This window comes from Truncatella angustata, assembly GCF_020726525.1.
Source record: "Truncatella angustata strain MPI-SDFR-AT-0073 chromosome Unknown BKA67scaffold_5, whole genome shotgun sequence".
Taxonomy (NCBI): Eukaryota; Fungi; Ascomycota; class Sordariomycetes; order Amphisphaeriales; family Sporocadaceae; genus Truncatella; species Truncatella angustata.
This window is the reverse complement of record NW_025763385.1, coordinates 2,334,559-2,352,791: the sequence shown is the minus strand read 5'-3', so window position 1 is coordinate 2,352,791 and position 18,233 is coordinate 2,334,559. Positions and strand designations below refer to the sequence as shown.

Here is an 18,233-nt window from a genome sequence, read left to right as displayed (position 1 = left end):
GTCGATTGAGGAGGAACTAGTTTCTTCTATGAGTACCACACAGCATTCGCGCAACACCCACCGTCAATCAAGTCGAGATGCGCAACAACGTTTGCCGAGCTCGCATCAGCAGCCAGCTCCCAGATCTCCACGAAGCCGACCGAGCTATCCTGCGTCATGAAAGGCAATATCAGTATCCTTTCTCAAAATCAAAGCAGAGGCAACTTCGGGGTCCGTCCTTCAGACACAAAAGCGAAATCGCTCTGGCGTGCATCGGCGAATTCAGCTAGGTAAACGTACCGTCAGCGCGGCAAAGCGATCAGCGAATGGGCTCGGCGCAACACTATTGGCCGCACCACCGCTCGAAGTCGTCGGGAGCAGGAAGTTCTGCCCCAGGATGCGCCCCTCGCCATCCAGCGCGAATGCCGAGATGTAGCCCGTGGCGTTCGCGCCGCGCCCGCGGTTCGTGGCCCAGAGGTAGTCATTGCTGGGCGACAGCGCCACCTCGTCCGCCCAGTAGTTCTTGGCATCCTCGCCGGGCGGCAGCAGGGCGTACGTCGCGTTCTGCGCGGACGGGACCCCGGTGTCCCCGTCGATGGCGTACTGCGCGAGTTGGCTGGATCCCTCGAGGATCACATACAGGTACTTGCCCTGGGGGTGCACGGCGACATGTCGCGGGTGGGCGCCCGTGGACGGCGCAGTGAGGTTGGCGACGAAGGCCACTTCTCCGGTTGTGGGGTCAATGCTATGCGTCCAGAGCGTGTTGCCGCTGTCGTCGGCAGAGTACAGGAACTTGGAGTCCGGGCTGAACGCGGTGCCGTGGACGGCCGACGAGCTGGAGTAGGTGTAGTTCTGGACAGCCGATTCCAGCCTGCCGGACTCGTCCACGGACAGGACGGCGCCGCATCCCGCGTTCGAGCCGAAGAAGGCCCCGTATACGCTGTGCGGAGGGTTGGGGTCGGCCACCGCGAAGATGGCGCTGGCGGTGCAATTGCCTCCGGCGGGGACGGTGACATCGTGGGTTATGCTCGTCGCGTTGGCGACCGAGTAGCTCACGAATGCGGGACTGGATGCCTGGTAGGCTGTGCTATAAAGGTTGGATTTGTCGTGCTGGAGTCTCGGTGTTAGCGGATCTTTGCCTAACCACAAAAACGGTGTGGACTGCCGAGATCCTCACACTTAGAGCTAGCCATGACCCAGCAACCGGGACCGATGTGTTGGCCACAAGTTCCAAGGTGAGCGCTTCGTCGTCGAACTCGAGCGTATATAATGCCTTAGTACCGAAGGTGCCGACAATGAGTTCGTGCGTTGCGGCATTGATGGTGGTGAAGAAGCCCAGAAGAGCGCCAAGACGCAGCCGGTTATACATAATTGCTTGGCAGGGACAGTCAATGATCTATTCGTGGATTGAAGCATAATGATTGAGCAATACTAAATCTCGCAGCTGCGTCCAGTGCACGATTATATATCAGAGACTCTACCGACGTTCTCGAAGACCATTAAACGATATTACGATTGACTTGTGTCAAATTAACATCAGGACAAGGCCGCGCGTTCTGCATCTTCGGTAAAAGCAATTGGCCTTTGATATAGGGCATTTATAGGTGCCATGGTGGGGCTTTAACTTTGCGGCGAGTTACCGGAAGAAGGCACCTGCTAAAGCGGGGTTGGTGAAGCTCGAAACTGCGGTGGCTTGTATGCGAATGCTACGCCAGCATCCCCTGGAGCTGATGATCTAACCTACTAACCTCACCTACTGTACTGCCACCATTCTAAGGTCTCTGAAGAGCAACGTTATGCTTGATTAAATCCCCGAACAAGTGAAACATGTAAACGCACAATGCACAAAACTTTATGCAACGTTTTCAAGAAACATTACGTCAATCTCCTAACCTAGACTGGATTAATACGTTCCATCGCGCAGTGTCCATGCTGGGCTTTCCACCAGCCACGGTTTTTTGTACCCCGACCACAGCGGCATTTCAGCTTCCAGCGTCAACCCATCCACTTTTGCACCGCTGTCATCCACAGACCACAACGTGATGGCTACCGTGTTGTTGCCATTATGGTTCAAGATGCCCTCAGGTACTGGGAAGTTTGTCTGTGGTCCAAGATTGGCGACTAGAATCAATCATATCAGCTACTTATTCCTCAGCGCAGGGACTCCAGGTGATGCAACTTACTATACTTGGCGAATTGCCACCCGTTAACGAAAAGCTGAACCCTGTAGTTTGAGATCGTGGTATTCGCAAACACAAAACTCAACGGGACATCATAGCCATCTGGCACATCCAGACAAAATGTGGTCGTATAAAACCCGACACCAGCTGTTGCAAACCCGTCTGTAAAGGGATTTGCAGCTACCCAAGTATCACTAGGTGGGCTCGGCTGGTGGTAACCCTGACGCTCAGCGAACAGCCCACCTTCATTTCTGGGTCCACGAGCGAGATCGTGGTAATCCTCGCCTCCAGAGTTACCCGTCAGCTTCCAGGTCATGTCGGCTTGTGGATGACCTGCCAGATTGTAGTTGATGAGGCCCATCGGCGACTTAATTGCATCCGTTCCGGGGGCTTCCTCGTCCTGGCCCATATGATCGATCAGCAAGACAACGACGTTGTCGCTACCGTTCTCAAGGGAATGGCCAACGATAGGTATGGTCGATTCATAAGTTGAATTGCCTTGACCGGCGCCACCACCATCCCAAGACGACAGGAATTTGTCGTTGAGCCATATGGAATAGCCAAATCCAGAACCCCCGGTTATATTTACATACAAACTTGACTCATTTCCAACGGCCGTGAAATGTCCTCGGTAGATGACGGAACCGGAATGAAAGCCATAGTCACTGGCGTACAGTGAAGTTGGAGTTAGCAGTGCCTGAGGGTTGTTGGTGAAAGTATGATTGCAGACAGTCCACCCCACGTCGTCGTATGAAGCATCTATCTCAGGTAACGAGTCCACAAAACGCCACTCAAGACCAGTGAGATCTGGGAGCTCGAGCTTCGGGGCTTCGTACACAAGCCTTGCAGTAAGCTTTCCGTTGTCAGCCCGCTTGGTCGGCAGCTCGTACCCGTTAAATTCCAGAGTCTTGATCGATCTCGTGGGCTCATGAACAATCTCGATGTCCGTCGTCGCGTTAATATCACCAGTCAAGCTGAGATTTTCACCCGATATCTCTGCCGTGCGTATCAGATAGCCACCATTTATGATAACATGCGACTTGGAAGGCGATGAGTAATTACCGATCGGACTGTCCGAAGGCAATTCAATCACCCAGTAGTTATATGCTTCGTTCCGCCAGAGCAACAGCACCTCGAGCTCATCGCCGAAGCTGAGTACCTCTGCGTCTCGGGAAACTGTCCATTGGAAGATGTACGTGCTGTTTCCAGTCTGCTGACTTGTGGGCTTCTGTCGCGTAGAACTACATTTAGGTACGTGTCCCAGTTTGGAGAAATCCAGGGCAACCTCATGTAACTCGTCTTCGCCGCCATACAGGATCAGAGTTCTTTTGCCTTTCTGATCTTGAGCCCAGGTGTATATCTCGGCTGTGCTATAGATCAAGTTGATTCCGCCGACGTCGTAATCGGTGACATGGATCTTTGAGTCTCTCCGCGAAAGCGTCAACTCACCACCGAGCTGCGGAATAGAGACGCTGCCCTTAGTGGTCGATACCAGGAGCTTATAGGCGGTCGTGTTGATCGATGTCCAGTCTGCATGTCTGACTATATAGAAATTGGTGGGGGTATCAGTTCCGAAGACAGGAGTAGTGGCGATTTGATCTGTCGAAACGTAGGAGCCGTTCGAGGCGCTGCCTGCGACTGCTGTCAAATAAGCTGGCGAAACCTTGAAGAAGTTGGCCTCGAGTTTCGACTCCGAGTACTTCTCCCGCCAGACATGACGGTTCTCCTTGATGGCAGCGCCATAATCATATGAAGTGTCGCCGCCTCGGTAGCCAAGATTACCCCAGTTTGTCCCACCGTACGTCTGATATCACTAGTAAGTGATCGCGACACGGAAGAGTATAGTCTGTCGCCAATGGATAACTCACCATGTATATGTTGAAGATCTTAATGGCAAAGCTGTAGTTGTTCTTCCACAAGACTCGAACCGACTCCTGATTGACAAGTGCATTGCAACCGTCTTGGTTGATGGTTCCCCACCCAGTCCCGGAGCCACCTTGGAACTCAGCGACAAAGAATGGAGTGTTCGGACTATACTTCTCGTGTAGTATTTGCCACTGATAACAATCGTCAGTCATCGCAACTCCGCGCCAAAAAAATAAAAATAAAAATAAAAATGCCGGCTTACATTCTCGGGCCATCTGATCTTCGGCCATACATCTGGATGTGCACCTACAGCTATCAACACATTTCCGCATCCAACAGGGACAGACCGGCAACTTACAATCATACCGCATAGGATAAGCGTCAATACCATACACTGAATCAATTAGCCAACATGAACGCCACGGCACAATAGGCTGCTTACATTCTGACTCCCCCAGACCAGTGCCCGGCGCCCAATTTCCTTGGTTTAAATGATCATTGACCATCTGCGGCACGACGACACCCGCGTCTTTGAACTGCTGCTTGACATGCTCCATGTAGTTTCTGTTCAGGTCCGCTGGGAATTCCGTGTTGTTAACACCAGGCCAAGTATCATATTCATTCTCCGGCTGCAGCATGACCACAGGCCCACCATTCGTGATCTGGGCATCCGCGATCAGCTTTCCGACCGCGGCCGAGTACTTCTCCGTCGCATCGACGAACTCCCGGTCGTCCCCCCTCAGCGGCGCCTTGATCCGCGCCGTCCATCCGGGATACCCACCAAGCGCCGTCTCGGCGTTGATGTACGGGCCCGGTCGCGCGATCAGATAGATGCCCGCCTCTGCGGCCGCCCTGAAGAACTCCTCGAGGGCAAAGACCCCATCAAATCGTACCTGGCCCGGCATCCCTTCTACAAGCCCCCAGTAGGTGTAGAAGGAGACGGCGTTGAAGCCCATGGCCTTGATCTTCTGGAAAACATCGAGCCAGAGCCCTGGGCTTGGCAGCCGCCAAGGGTGGAACTCGCCGGAAAAGATAAAGAGGCGCTCGCCACGGATGGAGACGGAATATTTGTCATAGGTGACCTATTCACTCTGCATCAGCACACGTTGATTGGGCTTGCTGAGAACGAATAAACCTTACCAGACCAGGCAATTGGTCATTCTTAACGAAAGATGCACTGGCTGCTGCTGGCAGAACACCGGCCAAAGTGACCGCGGCAAGGCACGACAGGCTCGCTACTAGCCATGAGAGTCGTGAGGGAGCCATTTGATGTGCCAACAAGGCTCAGAAGAGCACAAAGCCTCACACCCCGAATTTATCGCGGTAACCAGTCGAGCCTCTGACACGGGCTCTCCAAACGTAATCCACGTTCAAGCAAGCCATCATGAGCACAATTGGAGGACTTCTTGCCTTATATACAGAAACATGCATACATAGATACATACTATCGTCGCCGTTTTTGATCTTTCCCCACGATCGCAGATCTACGAGATGCGAGGTACTGTAACGTAGACTAGTCTTGGCCCCGTTGCGGAGAAAAGCGCATCCCCAACTTGTGTCCCCAGAGAAAACAAATGCGCAGCAGCAAGGGCACCGAACGAACGAACGCGGGGTCGTGATAGGCGCGTGTACTCGATTGGTGTAAAAACCTCGTTGCTGGCAGACTGATGCATGCAAGTGAATTCAGCCAGAATTATACAGGCCCACTGTTTGCCGCCAAAGGGCTTCCCAAGTACCGTACGGAGTAGCAGGCAGAGGAAAAGCCACTTGGTAGAAGCTTAATATGGCGTCATTTCTTTTGTTGTGAGATATGTACATGTAAAACCCCATTCATTGCTTCTGGTTCAGGAGGCGGGGTTATAGAGCAGAGCTGGAGGTGTCAACGCTTGTTGGTCTACGCTGGCGGATTGGTTCAATACGATGCACTGAGTTCCGAAACGCTATTAATTACAAGATAGGAAAGATTCGCAGGCTGCCATGGACTGATATGCTGTTTTGGCTTGACGAAACATGGGTTCTTCATACTTGTGGATCAATCGGAACGTCTACTACTGGTTGATAATATTAGTGGTAGGCTTGGGGCAATTGAGAGGAATTTCACTGGCACGTCGAAAACATACGCCGTCCACACAGTTAAGAAAACAATATGCTTCATGCTAAATGATTTGCACTATTACGAGATACGAACGACTTATGCTTCGTTGTCGACACGGCAGGAAACCATCACCCAGATTAGTATACATGAGCCCCTCCATCAAGGCAGGCTGTTTCGCATCGATCCTCCACGACCTATCCGATAGTACTATCCACCCACTTCAGCCATTCAGTGTCTTTGCATAATTCGTCCATAGAAACTTGGGAAAGGCTCACGAACAGTTCTTGAGAATCTGCTGAAGCACGCGCTGGCAATATCAACGCGGTACCGAGATTCCATGAGCCATGCGCTCTCCTGATTGCTTCCGGATTCTTCACAGAAACCCCTGGTATCTCCCATTCAGCATCAGCTCCAAAGTGCCGCCATGTGTTGAATGCCAGACACTGCGACATCCGCGGATCGTAGTTCACTCCTATGTATCGTGGGTCTGGCATGGCCGACACCATGGCTAGGCGGTGCTTAACATACTCCTGATCCACAGCATCGATAGAACCCTTGATGTGCGGGACTAACGATGCGAGCGTCGCTATATCCACGGAGCTGCGGAGAATTGTTTCTTGCGAAACCCTGGTAACAGCTGGGAGTGCGGCATTGCCAAAGTAGTCCCCCGTCAAGTGCTGGAAAGCTCTCGATCGCCAATTGACAGAGTTCCAGAGCTTCGCTGGTCCCTTGACCTCGATCGATGGTAGGAACTTCTCAGTTTTAAGGCGAGCGCTAACGATGTGCGCAAACGAAAGCGCAGCCAGGCATGTATAGGTTGATGGTGTCCTATCACCGTATTGGAAGTGCGATTCTATCGTGCGTTGTAGCTCGGCGATGCGGCGCTTCTTGAACACGAAAATCTTCCCTATTTTGGGGATAGTGTCCAAAGGCTCTCCAACCTCTGAGAAACGTGGTTGTGTAGGTCCCTTCAAGTTAGGTAGTAGTGTGTACTCGGGACACTTAGAGATAAGCGACTCCAGACTGCCGTCAACCTTATGATGAGACCTAGGGCCATCAAAAGCTTGTTCTGATGGCCGATCAATGGCATCCCCCCTTGTCTGGGCCGCTAAGCACTCCAGGAAGATGCGCAGGGAGTCGCCGTCGCAAAGGGAGTGATGTAGATATACGGCCAATAGAAGACCTCCAGGAATGACAAATGCCTGGACCCGGGAAACCGGCAGCGGATCCGTCTCCGTTCCAATCAGACCTGGTATACTGAAGCAAGGCTTGATAAAAACACCAGGTGGGAACCCGTTCTCTCTTATCTGGCTGTAGTCCGCGGGAATTGCACCTGGTTTCATTGAAACTTCAAACGGAATCCGGAATTCGGGTGATTGGATCAGATGGGCATGCCCCGGTTGTGTCGAGTCTGCAGCCAGTCGAGCTGCAAACAGTGGGCGCTCTTGTCCGAGACGCTCCAAAGATGTCTCCAAGTGTCCCACAGCATCATCACATAACGCATTGTCCAGAGGGAAACAAAGGACAACGGAGATGTAGACTCGAGGAGAGCTTTGGTTCCAAATGGAGAGAAGCTCCAAGCGAGCAGTGGCGCAATCGATCTCGGGCGACGCAGACATAAGTTCGATCGGGAACGGCAGAAGGCTGTGCCGGTATGAAATTGACGATATCCTTGAGTGCCTGTTTACTTGAGGGGCAGCGATGGACAAATGTTTCATTCGACTGGATCCGGATCAGCCAGACGAGAGAAAGGAAGAACTCGCACGGATCGTTCAATATTGGACTGTTGAGTACAGTATCGAAAGATAAATAGTCCACAAGGAGCGATGTTCAAAAATTGTGAGAAATGTTTGCAGTGTAAAGAGGCTTCTTCAAATCGTAGGTTCCTTATATACTATTGCTTCGATTGAGTTCGTCACAGGCTTCCTCAAGCTCTCCATCAGCAATAGCTTTGTCGTTATATAGCCTTCTTCGTCACCAAGGTATACCATCAGTAACCCTGTCTTTGTGACGCCTCCGTTTCAGCAGCTGCAGTTTGTTGATCCGCTGATGATAGTGAGTGTTATCTGATTGTGATTGAATTGACTTGTCCTGACACCTCGTTGACGAATGTATCAATGGAAAGGGCATCCGCTGTTTTTTGGGGAGTGAGACCGTCAGGGTTCACCCTCGGATTTGAGAAGTACAATAGTACTTTATCACTTTGATGAAAGGAGCCTGGGTCCAGCTACGACGTAAGCCGTTGTCAGGTGGCCGCTCGGTGATAATGCTTCCCCAACGAACAATAAGCTCGCCTCGACTCTACTCCGCAATAGATGGTGATACATGTTCTTGCTGTGAAGGGGAACACGATTGATAGCACACCCGGCGAGCCTTCCCCCAACTTTGTGTCGCGGATCAACGGCTCAACAAGAAGTGTTCTTTGCTGTTATTTGAACCGGTATAGGTAAAAGGAAATGCTGGAGCGTCATCGTTGTTACCCCCAAATGGCAGGCTATTGCCTGATAAAAGAAGCACGAAGCACGGCGAGCCAGAGGCCCCGGCTTCGAGCAAGTTCCCAAAAGCAGCCAGCTGCATAATGCTTCTGCAGGCGCTCGTCACATCACGGTAGCCACTCTATGGTGGACATGCTCAGGTGTAGGCCCAGCCCAAAGAGGCAGACGGGGGAAGAGCCGACCGGTGCCACAAGGCTCGCCACAGGGAATGTTGACAGATGCATAGATAGATCTCGCCTCGGCGGCGGTATTGTACCCGTATGCGATCTTGTTGGCAGACAAGGGGCTTGGTGGACTCTCAGGGCACAATGCAAAAGGCGGTCGAGCGACCAGGGTATACTTTTGGTCACATTTGGTCCCAGGGGTTTCTTGGTCGCGAAGACTTTCCAGCCCTGCGCGACAGCTAATTGACATTGTAGCACTGGTTGAGGAATAGTGGTTTCCTGATGGGGGTGTTCGCTGGCATCAGAATGGCCCCTATCACATATCATGTTCTTGGATTCGGGCCACTTTCTGGCAGAAGCAAGTTCGGAACCTGTCCCCGGAGGACCCGGGGAACTCAGCCCTGGCGACATGGTCTCGCTCTTGTCTCCTGGGAACGCCTCATTGCGAATCCATGTCTGATGGCGGGAGGGCTCTAGAGATGACCTGCATGATGATTGGCGACGGAAATGATCCACATGAGAACGATAAGGGACGGCTCGACGGGAGCATACAGAGTCGGCCAACGTCGGAGCATTGCGCTAAGTGGTCTGTTCATGCTCCCCAAAATCCAATTCCGCCCGTCCTGGCAACAAAAGCATCGCTGCGTGGGCGAGGGCGTGGGCGTGGGCTGCCCACGTGCGGAGGCAAAGCTAACCTACTAACCTTGGGCTGGCCGAGTGGTCGGTGCGCTGAGTGCACTAACTTACACTCCTGCAATCAATGCTACGGAGTGACCTTAGGGAGTACCTTAACGAGTTACAGGGGACTTCTTTCCCTGTAGCTGAACAACCAATGCTGGGCCTGACGAATGTACAGCCATGACGCTTCATGACGAGGGATGAATTCCGGGGGAATGCCGTCGTCGCCAATGCGCTCCATTGGCTTCCAGAGAAGTCGTGACCCAAGACATCGGCAAAGAGTTGGTGCTCTGGACAAGTGCTTACGGCATGATGAAACAAGTCAAGCGCCTCCTGCCCCCTAGACTTATATGACATAGAATATTGCTGTTTTCGAACAGCTGCAGGCGACGTGCCGGGCTGTCACCTCGATAGAGGGCCTCGCGCGCAGTAGAAACCAGTACCCAGTACTCAGTTCCCAGTACCCAGTACCCAGTATCCAGGAAATCTTGCAGGGCATTTAGTTGGTAGCCCAGGTAGAGCAGCTAGCGTGTCGCTCACCGCAAATCTAATTGAGATCTTGGTCCGGATCACCGTGGCTCAGAAGCCCTGGAACCAGAACTTGGCAGAAGCTACATACCCCCATATCCATATCTATATCCATATCCTTATCTTGTACCGCAATAATGATTGTATGTACTCCATACTCAATAGGAGAACAAGAGCCACAATTCAATTCAATCAAGGAAGCCAGCTCCCGGCACGGGTCGATACGATGCAGCATCAAATACCCAGCCGGCATAAACCTTGAATGCCCAATCCAGTGCGTTGGTGTCTGCGTGGTCCCCTGTGCGAGGGATGATCGCTCCTGGCCTAAAATAGCATGAGCACCTTCAGCCCTCCCTCGTACAACATAGAGCAAACGGCCTGCTTCTGTCAGTCTCGCGTTTCATATGCATGTATGATAAGTCGAATTAGGAGCGCTAATTCCAGTCTGCATCTGCATTGCAAATCTTGGCTCGGTTGTCACATATCGACGAGGCGGAATGGGGAAAAAGAAGAAGAAAAAGGAAAAAAGGCTCTGGACACTGCAAATATGAAGTCGAAGGTCGTGCGGGTGAGTCCCCGACCCTTTAATGGGCTTGCGTGACATCCGGAACCGCTTAGAGCTTCCGGTTGGCCTTGCATGTCGCTAGCCGCTGCGAGTGTGCGGCTCTACATATGCATTATCCCACGATACTGTGGAGTCAGAAGAAGGGCCGGCGATGTCGCATCAGCCGGCAGTCTGCTTGGAACGAACAATTTATTGCATGGCGGTATTCATCGTTGGTTCGCGATGTAGTATTTTGCCATTTTTATCTCAAGGGGCTGTTCCAGCACCAGCCATGACCATGCAAATGCAAATGTTTCTACTCGACCTCGACACATCGCACTAACCTAACAGTGAGCCCCGGACTGCTTGAGAACCCGCCGACTCCACAATGATTCCGACTTCAGTGAAAGTCAAAGCTGCTGTGGTCCGTGACCACCACAACCATTCTTGCTTGGAAATGGCTAAGCAGCAACTTCGTACACTTCTTTCCGGCATCCTCCGCAAACGATAGGAGAATGCATCGTCGCTGGTGCCAGTCACGTCTTCCGTGGCCCGTTATGTGTGTTCTGATTCTGGCAAGTGATGCAGGCCGTACTAAGCGACGAACGCTAATCGGACTTCATCTGTGATCGTAATTTAGCTCTATTTATCTCGTCGTTATGATTGGTCAGAAACCCACTCGGCCGTTGTGGGAAGCTGGCTAGTCGCGATGGTGCTAATAACGAGATGAGCACACAAGCCCACCGCTGCGAAGCAAATTGCGAGCCGTCGGTAACGGGTACGACTTAGGCATTTAGTACTTCTCAATAGGGGACTTTGAGATTACAACACATGGCCATCGTCTGAGTCGTAGACTGTGTGTACCATGAGCTTCCACGCGCAATGCAAACCTGCTACTACCAGCTCGCCTGGGGGCACCCGCAAGGTTTGATGGATCACGCAACCATGAGACCATCGATTGGGAACGATCGCCCGCCATGAAGCCGTCCGTGTTCACTTGACGGTAAAAGAAGCGGTTAAGGTGTACATGACGTTTTGTAGGTCTATAAACAACCTATTGATGTATGCATCGTCCTAATAGTCAGCATATATGATTACTGCCGCAACTGTTCAGTTGTCAACTTCTTGCAATTCTTAAGGCTCTGTGCCCTTCAGATGAATCTAATGCAGAAATTCTAAGGGCTGGTGGTACTAGTATGACCATGCGTACCAGGATGTCTGCAACCTCATCTGTCACAAAGATTGAGCACTGGGCCCCATATGCTGGTGTCTCGATGGGCTTTCTCATGCACCCATGAAATCGCAAGCGCTCAGATTAACAGCACGACTGATTCGAGCGCGCCGAAACAGCTTTGAAGTTTCCAGAAGGAATTAAGGTCACATTTCGTGCGTACGGGCCCAAAGGGATTGTACAGTTCTCGGTTGTGTGTACCATCGCCGAAAGCAGCTCCACTTGTTTAAATCATGCCAGGCACGTAACTCCAAAGGCCGCTGCACGGAATGAGGTAAGCTCGATCGATAGTTATACTATGGAATATAATCGCCGAATTTCCACAGCCAGGTGTCGGGTTCTCCGCAACAGCCTGCTCAGGCTCTTTGTTAATACTGGCCAAGAATCAGGCAAACACGCCGGGTTCGAGGAAACCATAGATGAAGTAGTATACTATAGGGGTGATGTGGCAAATTAGAAAACCCTTGAAAAGGGATATTTCCGTGGGTCTGTGGATCCATAGCTATGTAAACAGTGGTTATTACTGTTTACTTTCTCCAGAACTCGTGGCGATGCTTCCAAAGGTCTTCCTTTGTGTCGCTTAGTCAACTGTTTGCTACACTGATTGTCTCGTTTATATGCACAGCTTCTCGGAGACTTGATGACGTGCATGCGAACAGCAGAAGCTCCACCCTATAAGGACTCCGACAAGATCACCCGGGTCGCACAACCCGTACTTTCCAATACTCATTACTTCCTATGCCCTAGAAAAGTCTTTGCTTCCACTTAAAGACACGTACTTGGAGTATGTATCATATCAGGAGAAAAGGTTTTGTGAAATACCCTGACGTACTGCCTAGACTTGGTTAGCATTAAGAATCTGTCAGCGCCCAAATTCGAGCGAAAAATGATCCAAAATCTTGTAATGGAAGAAGGAAGGCTAAACACTGTTCAGTTGCTAGTTGGTGGATTTGCCCGGCGCAATTGATTTGGACAAAAGTTACCTAAAGCCCCCTGGGCCGCGGGCTTTGTCGAGAGGAATGGCAATGGCCTGATCTTCCACCTTCACGGGGGCCCAGGTGTTGGGAAGACATTCACAGCCGGTACAGCAATATGTGCTCATTTACCTATTTAACGAATTCTGACTATTATTAGAATGCATCGCCAGCGTTCTAGAGGGACCCTCTATGCTTCTTACAAATACAGACATCGGCACTACCGCGGAACTAGTTGAAAAGAACCTGAGACGTGCTTTTCAAACGGCTAAGAGCTGGAATGCCGTATTTCTAATCAATTAAGCAGATGTTTTCATTGCGAATCGGACAATCAAGAACTGTCACAGGAGCAGTTTGGTAGCAAGTATGCCAACTTCACTCTTTTTGGGCACAATTATGTTTTCGTCAAAACTCTTAAAGCATAACTAAAAAGTTCCTAGGTTTCCTCCGTGCAGTGAAAGAGTATTTGCGCTCCAAAGAGATGCAGAATTTGGAAATGAATGGCCGAGAGATCCACAATGGTAAGCCAGCAGTCCCATGGCGCATTTCTGAGATACCGAACTGACTCTGTGAACTACCTTTTAGCATTCCAAAAAGCCGTTACCTTGGCTGGGCACAGCGCAGAGCAAGGTGAAGGTGGCAAGACTGTCCTTACGGAAGAACATCTCCGAAGTGATACAACTTCATCAATCTTTCAAGACATATTTCTCAGACTTGCACGGATCAGAAGGCTGTCGGGCCCTCAATTGAGGCGAGCGCTTAGATTTATTCATGAAGGCGATTGAAAAAAATTCGGGATTAAAGCACGCCGTAGGGACTGCGAAAAGATGAAAGTGAAGCTGGCAAGATTGCGCAATCGTTTGTGCACCCTAGTTTCTCACCAGAACTCTACTAGAATATTTTGAGACCAATGGAGACAGTGGGGTTTATTTTATTGTTACTCAATACATTTGGATCATTGCGACGAGTTTACTAAGATTTTATATTCACATCCACAAGTTTAATTTTGGTAAATTGTTATAAGTCCCTGGTAAACGTTTTGATCTTCTACGTCAGGGACTCATTCATTCATTTAGAGAAGCATTTCCCAGTGATCAAGACGCTCATATAGAATATAGACAGGGCTATAAAAGGCGACCTAGGACCAGTGAAACTGGACGTGAGGACCTGGTATCCGCTCTTAAGTCACTATACAAATAAGCAAACCTTTCCCGTGAAGAGCTCATTTTACCCGTAATATTTAAAGGACTGTCACCTATCGCAGACCCAAAAACCGCCCGTCAGTACCTTGAAAGCTTTCCCACATTGTGGCTTAGAGGGATCATGTCTGGAGCGATGATTTATTGGACGGTTCGAACATCGTTCTTGGATCATATGTAGCGGTCATTAACAGAACATGCTACATTTTAGGCGATGAATTCAGAATCATTTGGGCTCTATTTCTGCCTCACGCAACTTGGTCACGAGGACAAACGTATATCTACGTCAAAGTATAAGCCCCATTATCAATTAGCAAAGAAGCCCAAGTAATTCTTCACAGAAACGTTGGCGTTGAGGACTTATAAAGACAGTTTATCATTAATCATTCCACGCTAGAGACGCTACTACACCGCAAACAACATACTATACACATCGCGAACCATTGGCAGAAAGACGACTATCCTCCCTTGAGTAGGCTATCATCTTCCACGTTTCTTCTTCCTACGTGGTCCAATACGCCCATTTCTCTATTGACATGTTACCCATCACTTGGATGGCGAGGGTGATAGAGCGGGAATTGATGTCCGAGTAACGAGACATTTCTGTGGAAAATCTGGTGACACTCGTCCTGAAAACTGCTGAAGAGTCGCAGAGTGAGAACCCACACATCGCTGGCGGGACTGGCGTCTACAGGTGTGTACCGCATCAATCTAGAGTTGAATAGAAGGTGACTTTTGAGGATCTGCCATCTCCTTCTGAACAAGTATGGGTCAGTATTACTGTACATGTGAGGCTGATAAGTCGAACACCTACTGGTAGGACAGTATTGTCCGCTCATATCCATTAGCTATCATTCGGTTTGCAATGAACTCCCAATTCGCCTGATTGACGTCGCCAAGAAATTCGTTGGAATCTGGTTCTACTTGAAGGTCGCCGATAGTAGCAATGTGGATGAGTAGTCTCGCATCTTCAATGACTTCCCATGGCCTGCCTATTTCAATGTGAGAACTGCCTGTTGGGTATTGAGAGGTGCCGTTCGTGATAGGCGCCGGGATACTGGGAATAGTTTGGAAAGACATGATATTTTGAAGTCGAAATATATGTACTGTTGATGAAAATGTAGAACAATAAACGGCTTTACTGAACCAAAGCGTACGTGAATGTATGAAGAACTTGCTTTGTGTTTGGTTGAAAAACTTCAAATGAGTCCGGAAGGTTTTATCATCGAGCGTAGAGTTGACTTGTACTGGAAGGGGCGCTCCTGCCTTGATCATTCCTTATGAGTGACGAGAGAAGAACGTAACTTCCAAGTACCATACAAGGAAGCTACAGTGGAGATTTTCTCCATAATCGTAGTCGTTTTGGTAAGCATGTCATGTGAAGACATCGTACTTACGATGAAACAAATTAAGAGACAGGCATGCTGTAGCACATCATCTAGACTAGCGATTGCTCGACACATCGGTCTTGGGAGACCAGGTGAGCATTTCAATCTTCTCCATCCATGTAAATATAAATCAATTCCCAATGTTGCAAAAAGGAAATGAAGGAGAGAAAGAACAAAGTGGCGGTGTCAAAATTCCAGACATATCAGTTACTGGTAGGCAACTTGGACTCGTTCTACGTACTGAGTCTAGGCCTGGGCTCATGTATAGAGCTGACTTGTTTGATTCTTAGCAATGACTTGACAACTTAGACAAGTACCGGGTCACTCCATACAAATATCTTAAATAAAGGTCAAACAAAAAAGTCTAGGAAGCACATAACCAATCTCAATTGTGCAGATTTCCACTGTTCCTGCAACGGAGACGCGGAACAATTGGCTGATCGCCTTCGAATAACTTTGCGGGAGAATTCCGTTTAGTCTATGCCGAAACACACGGTGCGGGATGCGGGATGGGCAGGCTAAGGACTCGAATATTCACGAACTTGTACAAACCCAGACTGGGATTAAGCCCACCTGTATTACCCAATTTTATATTATGTCATGCTGCTAAATGTCAGCTATGGATCACCTGTTCATTTGGTGGCTTTCGAGACTATTAATGTTATACTAGTAAAAGTTCGCTGGGGATTCAACCTAGCCTTCGTGAACTTCAGTACGCGCCAATTGCATGAACCAAATTCGAAACTCAACTCGGTTTAGTCATTTTTACGGAGGAACGATTTTAGTTTCAGTTTGAAGGATGCACGCGATTTGGCCAGGATGGGGATCAAACTTTTGTGTGGGTTACGGAAAGCTTCCGAGAAGGACTTCGAGAATCCTAATGATATGTCGTGCATACCATGGTTTATTCATAAAAAGTAAAAATAAAAAAAAGCTTTTCATCGTGTGTCCATCGTAGAAGAATGATTAGGCAGGCACAACATTTCCTGGATAAACCTCCCCAATTTCCAAAAAGCTACGCTTCCAGTAAAAAAAATACAGGCGCCATTGAACTGATTTCTGCACGAATGTAGAAATCAACTTGATATGCAGAGATCGGCAGTAGCGTGGACAGGTACAGTTGAAGTCGGGCATGTATCGCATCCCCGCTCCGCCGCATAATGTCGGCTTCCCCTCCTTACTGGCGGACAACTACCCAGCCGCCAGCCACAATATTTACCAAGCATTTATCGCTGGAGTTTATCGGGTGGTAGATCGCAGAGGCTGAAACATTTTCGATATAGTTCCCGCAGTGACATTCTCCCAAAACCCCAATGGTTAATTCAAGGCTCGACGTTTCACAAAAGACGCCTCGATCGTCGGAAGTAAACGTGTCTCGGACACCACGCCAAGACTCGACCTCTATAAACAGCGATGCCCCAGACGTCTTCCAGAAAGCTAACATTTGAAACAGAATAATCAGAATGTGCTCTGTATTCAATATGGCACACTACAGAATCGCAGCTTTTGTCGCTGTAGCGGTAGTATGTGTTCGAGTGTTTCGTCCATGATTAAACTAGAACTAACGGCGAGTTCAGATCAAGGCAGTTGCGGCTGCTGCTGGTCCATGTCTTGCTACCGCGTCTTGGGATGACACTCGGCTCGATGTGTTTGCCCTCGCACCAGACGCTTCGATTGGACACAGATACTGGGTCGGGCAACAACCCTGGCAGCCGTCCTACGGCATTGAACGACTGCCATCGCAAGCCGGCAGTTGCCCGTCTGTCACCTCATGGGGGGAGGGCCGTCTAGATATAGTGTATACCAGCAGCTCCGGTAAGGATGTGCTGCACAAATATTACGGTGGCGGAAATTGGGGACCTTCGTGGGAGGGAGAAGAGAGTTTAGGCGGGAATTTCACTGTTGATGCGGTTTCGTCTGTCTCATGGGATGAGAACAGGTTAGATATCATCGCGAAATCCAACGGTGCTTACTTTCACAAAGCGTGGACTGGAGATGACTGGTTTCCGCAAGGAAAGGCCTGGGAGAACTTTGGCGGCGAGTTCATCAGTAACCCAGCCATTGTCTCATGGGGCAACGGACGTCTTGATATCATAGGACTAAATGATAATGCTTCGCTCCTCCACAAGTATTACGATCATGGCTGGTCTGAGTGGGAAGACCTTGGGGGAGGTCCGTTCATTGGCAACCCAGTCGCGACGTCTTGGGGACAGGGCCGGCTCGACTTCTGGGCAATCAGTTCAGATGGCGAGCTAAATCATATCTACTACGCTGGAGACAAATGGTCAAAATGGGAGGACCTTGGTGGTTCATACACCGATACTCCAAAAGTGGTGCACTGGAATGTGGGTCGTATCGACATCGTCGGTAAAGGTCAGGATGACGATTACTATCATCTTAAAAGCTTTGATGGCTCGCAGTGGAACCCTTCCAACAAAGATTGGTATAACCTTGCCGGACCGTTCGAGTCGGAACCTGCTTTGGTTGCCAAAAATGGCACGAGTAAGTGAAAGATCAAACACCTGGATTTTTTGAGCTAACCAAGTATCAGATTTTCTGCATGTTTTTGGTGTGGATGATAAAAATGAGGTTAGGATGCAAATATGGTCTGGGTACGAATGGCAACCATCTTACAACGAGACTTGGTCTTTAGGAGTTTTGCCAATCCAAGCTGATAGTTTGGTCCAAAGCAACGGCCAAAAGGTTCTTAAAGGGTCAGAACTATGACGAAGGAGTACTTATTAGGTCTACTCTCTAACCGTCGCGGACAAGGAAAAATGTACGACCCTCAGGATCGGTAGGACAAGCTCTCCAAAGCATATACGCTAACTACAAGGATCTGTTCTCCGTAAAGCACCTAGTATTCCATAGTCATAAATGCCTAATCAATCATGAAATTACTGCAGTACTCA

The 18,233-nt window shown here is 49.7% G+C and overlaps 6 protein-coding genes across 6 annotated transcripts; 2 read left to right on the top strand and 4 right to left on the bottom strand.

Annotated features, from left to right (window-relative positions):
• Window positions 1-26: 26 nt before the first annotated feature.
• Window positions 27-1,348, bottom strand: BKA67DRAFT_520004 (Lactonase, 7-bladed beta-propeller-domain-containing protein; the record flags this gene model as incomplete). Its single annotated transcript, XM_046098145.1, has 3 exons — window positions 27-149; window positions 280-1,089; window positions 1,157-1,348. The coding sequence occupies 3 exons, from the start codon at window positions 1,346-1,348 to the stop codon at window positions 27-29; spliced, it is 1,125 nt and encodes a 374-aa protein (XP_045957495.1).
• Window positions 1,349-1,615: 267 nt separating this feature from the next.
• BKA67DRAFT_311808 (putative beta-galactosidase E) lies at window positions 1,616-5,400 on the bottom strand. The gene is made up of 7 exons (XM_046096147.1): window positions 5,166-5,400; window positions 4,468-5,107; window positions 4,384-4,419; window positions 4,288-4,331; window positions 4,028-4,216; window positions 2,163-3,963; window positions 1,616-2,100 (listed from the first exon to the last, which is right to left on the bottom strand). Exons 1-7 carry the CDS (start codon window positions 5,289-5,291, stop codon window positions 1,883-1,885), a joined length of 3,054 nt encoding a protein of 1,017 aa, XP_045957494.1. The 5' UTR covers window positions 5,292-5,400; the 3' UTR covers window positions 1,616-1,882.
• A 914-nt stretch (window positions 5,401-6,314) lies between these two features.
• Window positions 6,315-7,739, bottom strand: BKA67DRAFT_593205 (uncharacterized protein; the record flags this gene model as incomplete). The annotated part of the gene is made up of 1 exon (XM_046104922.1): window positions 6,315-7,739. One exon carries the CDS (start codon window positions 7,737-7,739, stop codon window positions 6,315-6,317), a length of 1,425 nt encoding a protein of 474 aa, XP_045957493.1.
• A 5,187-nt stretch (window positions 7,740-12,926) lies between these two features.
• BKA67DRAFT_536903 (uncharacterized protein) lies at window positions 12,927-13,519 on the top strand (the record flags this gene model as incomplete). The annotated part of the gene is made up of 3 exons (XM_046100230.1): window positions 12,927-12,987; window positions 13,175-13,255; window positions 13,320-13,519. 3 exons carry the CDS (start codon window positions 12,927-12,929, stop codon window positions 13,517-13,519), a joined length of 342 nt encoding a protein of 113 aa, XP_045957492.1.
• Window positions 13,520-14,472: 953 nt separating this feature from the next.
• On the bottom strand, window positions 14,473-15,013 carry BKA67DRAFT_659850 (uncharacterized protein; the record flags this gene model as incomplete). Its single annotated transcript, XM_046107525.1, has 2 exons — window positions 14,473-14,689; window positions 14,748-15,013. 2 exons carry the CDS (start codon window positions 15,011-15,013, stop codon window positions 14,473-14,475), a joined length of 483 nt encoding a protein of 160 aa, XP_045957491.1.
• A 1,789-nt stretch (window positions 15,014-16,802) lies between these two features.
• On the top strand, window positions 16,803-18,048 carry BKA67DRAFT_659849 (uncharacterized protein; the record flags this gene model as incomplete). Its single annotated transcript, XM_046107524.1, has 3 exons — window positions 16,803-16,844; window positions 16,899-17,823; window positions 17,873-18,048. 3 exons carry the CDS (start codon window positions 16,803-16,805, stop codon window positions 18,046-18,048), a joined length of 1,143 nt encoding a protein of 380 aa, XP_045957490.1.
• Between the last annotated feature and the right edge of the window lie 185 nt (window positions 18,049-18,233).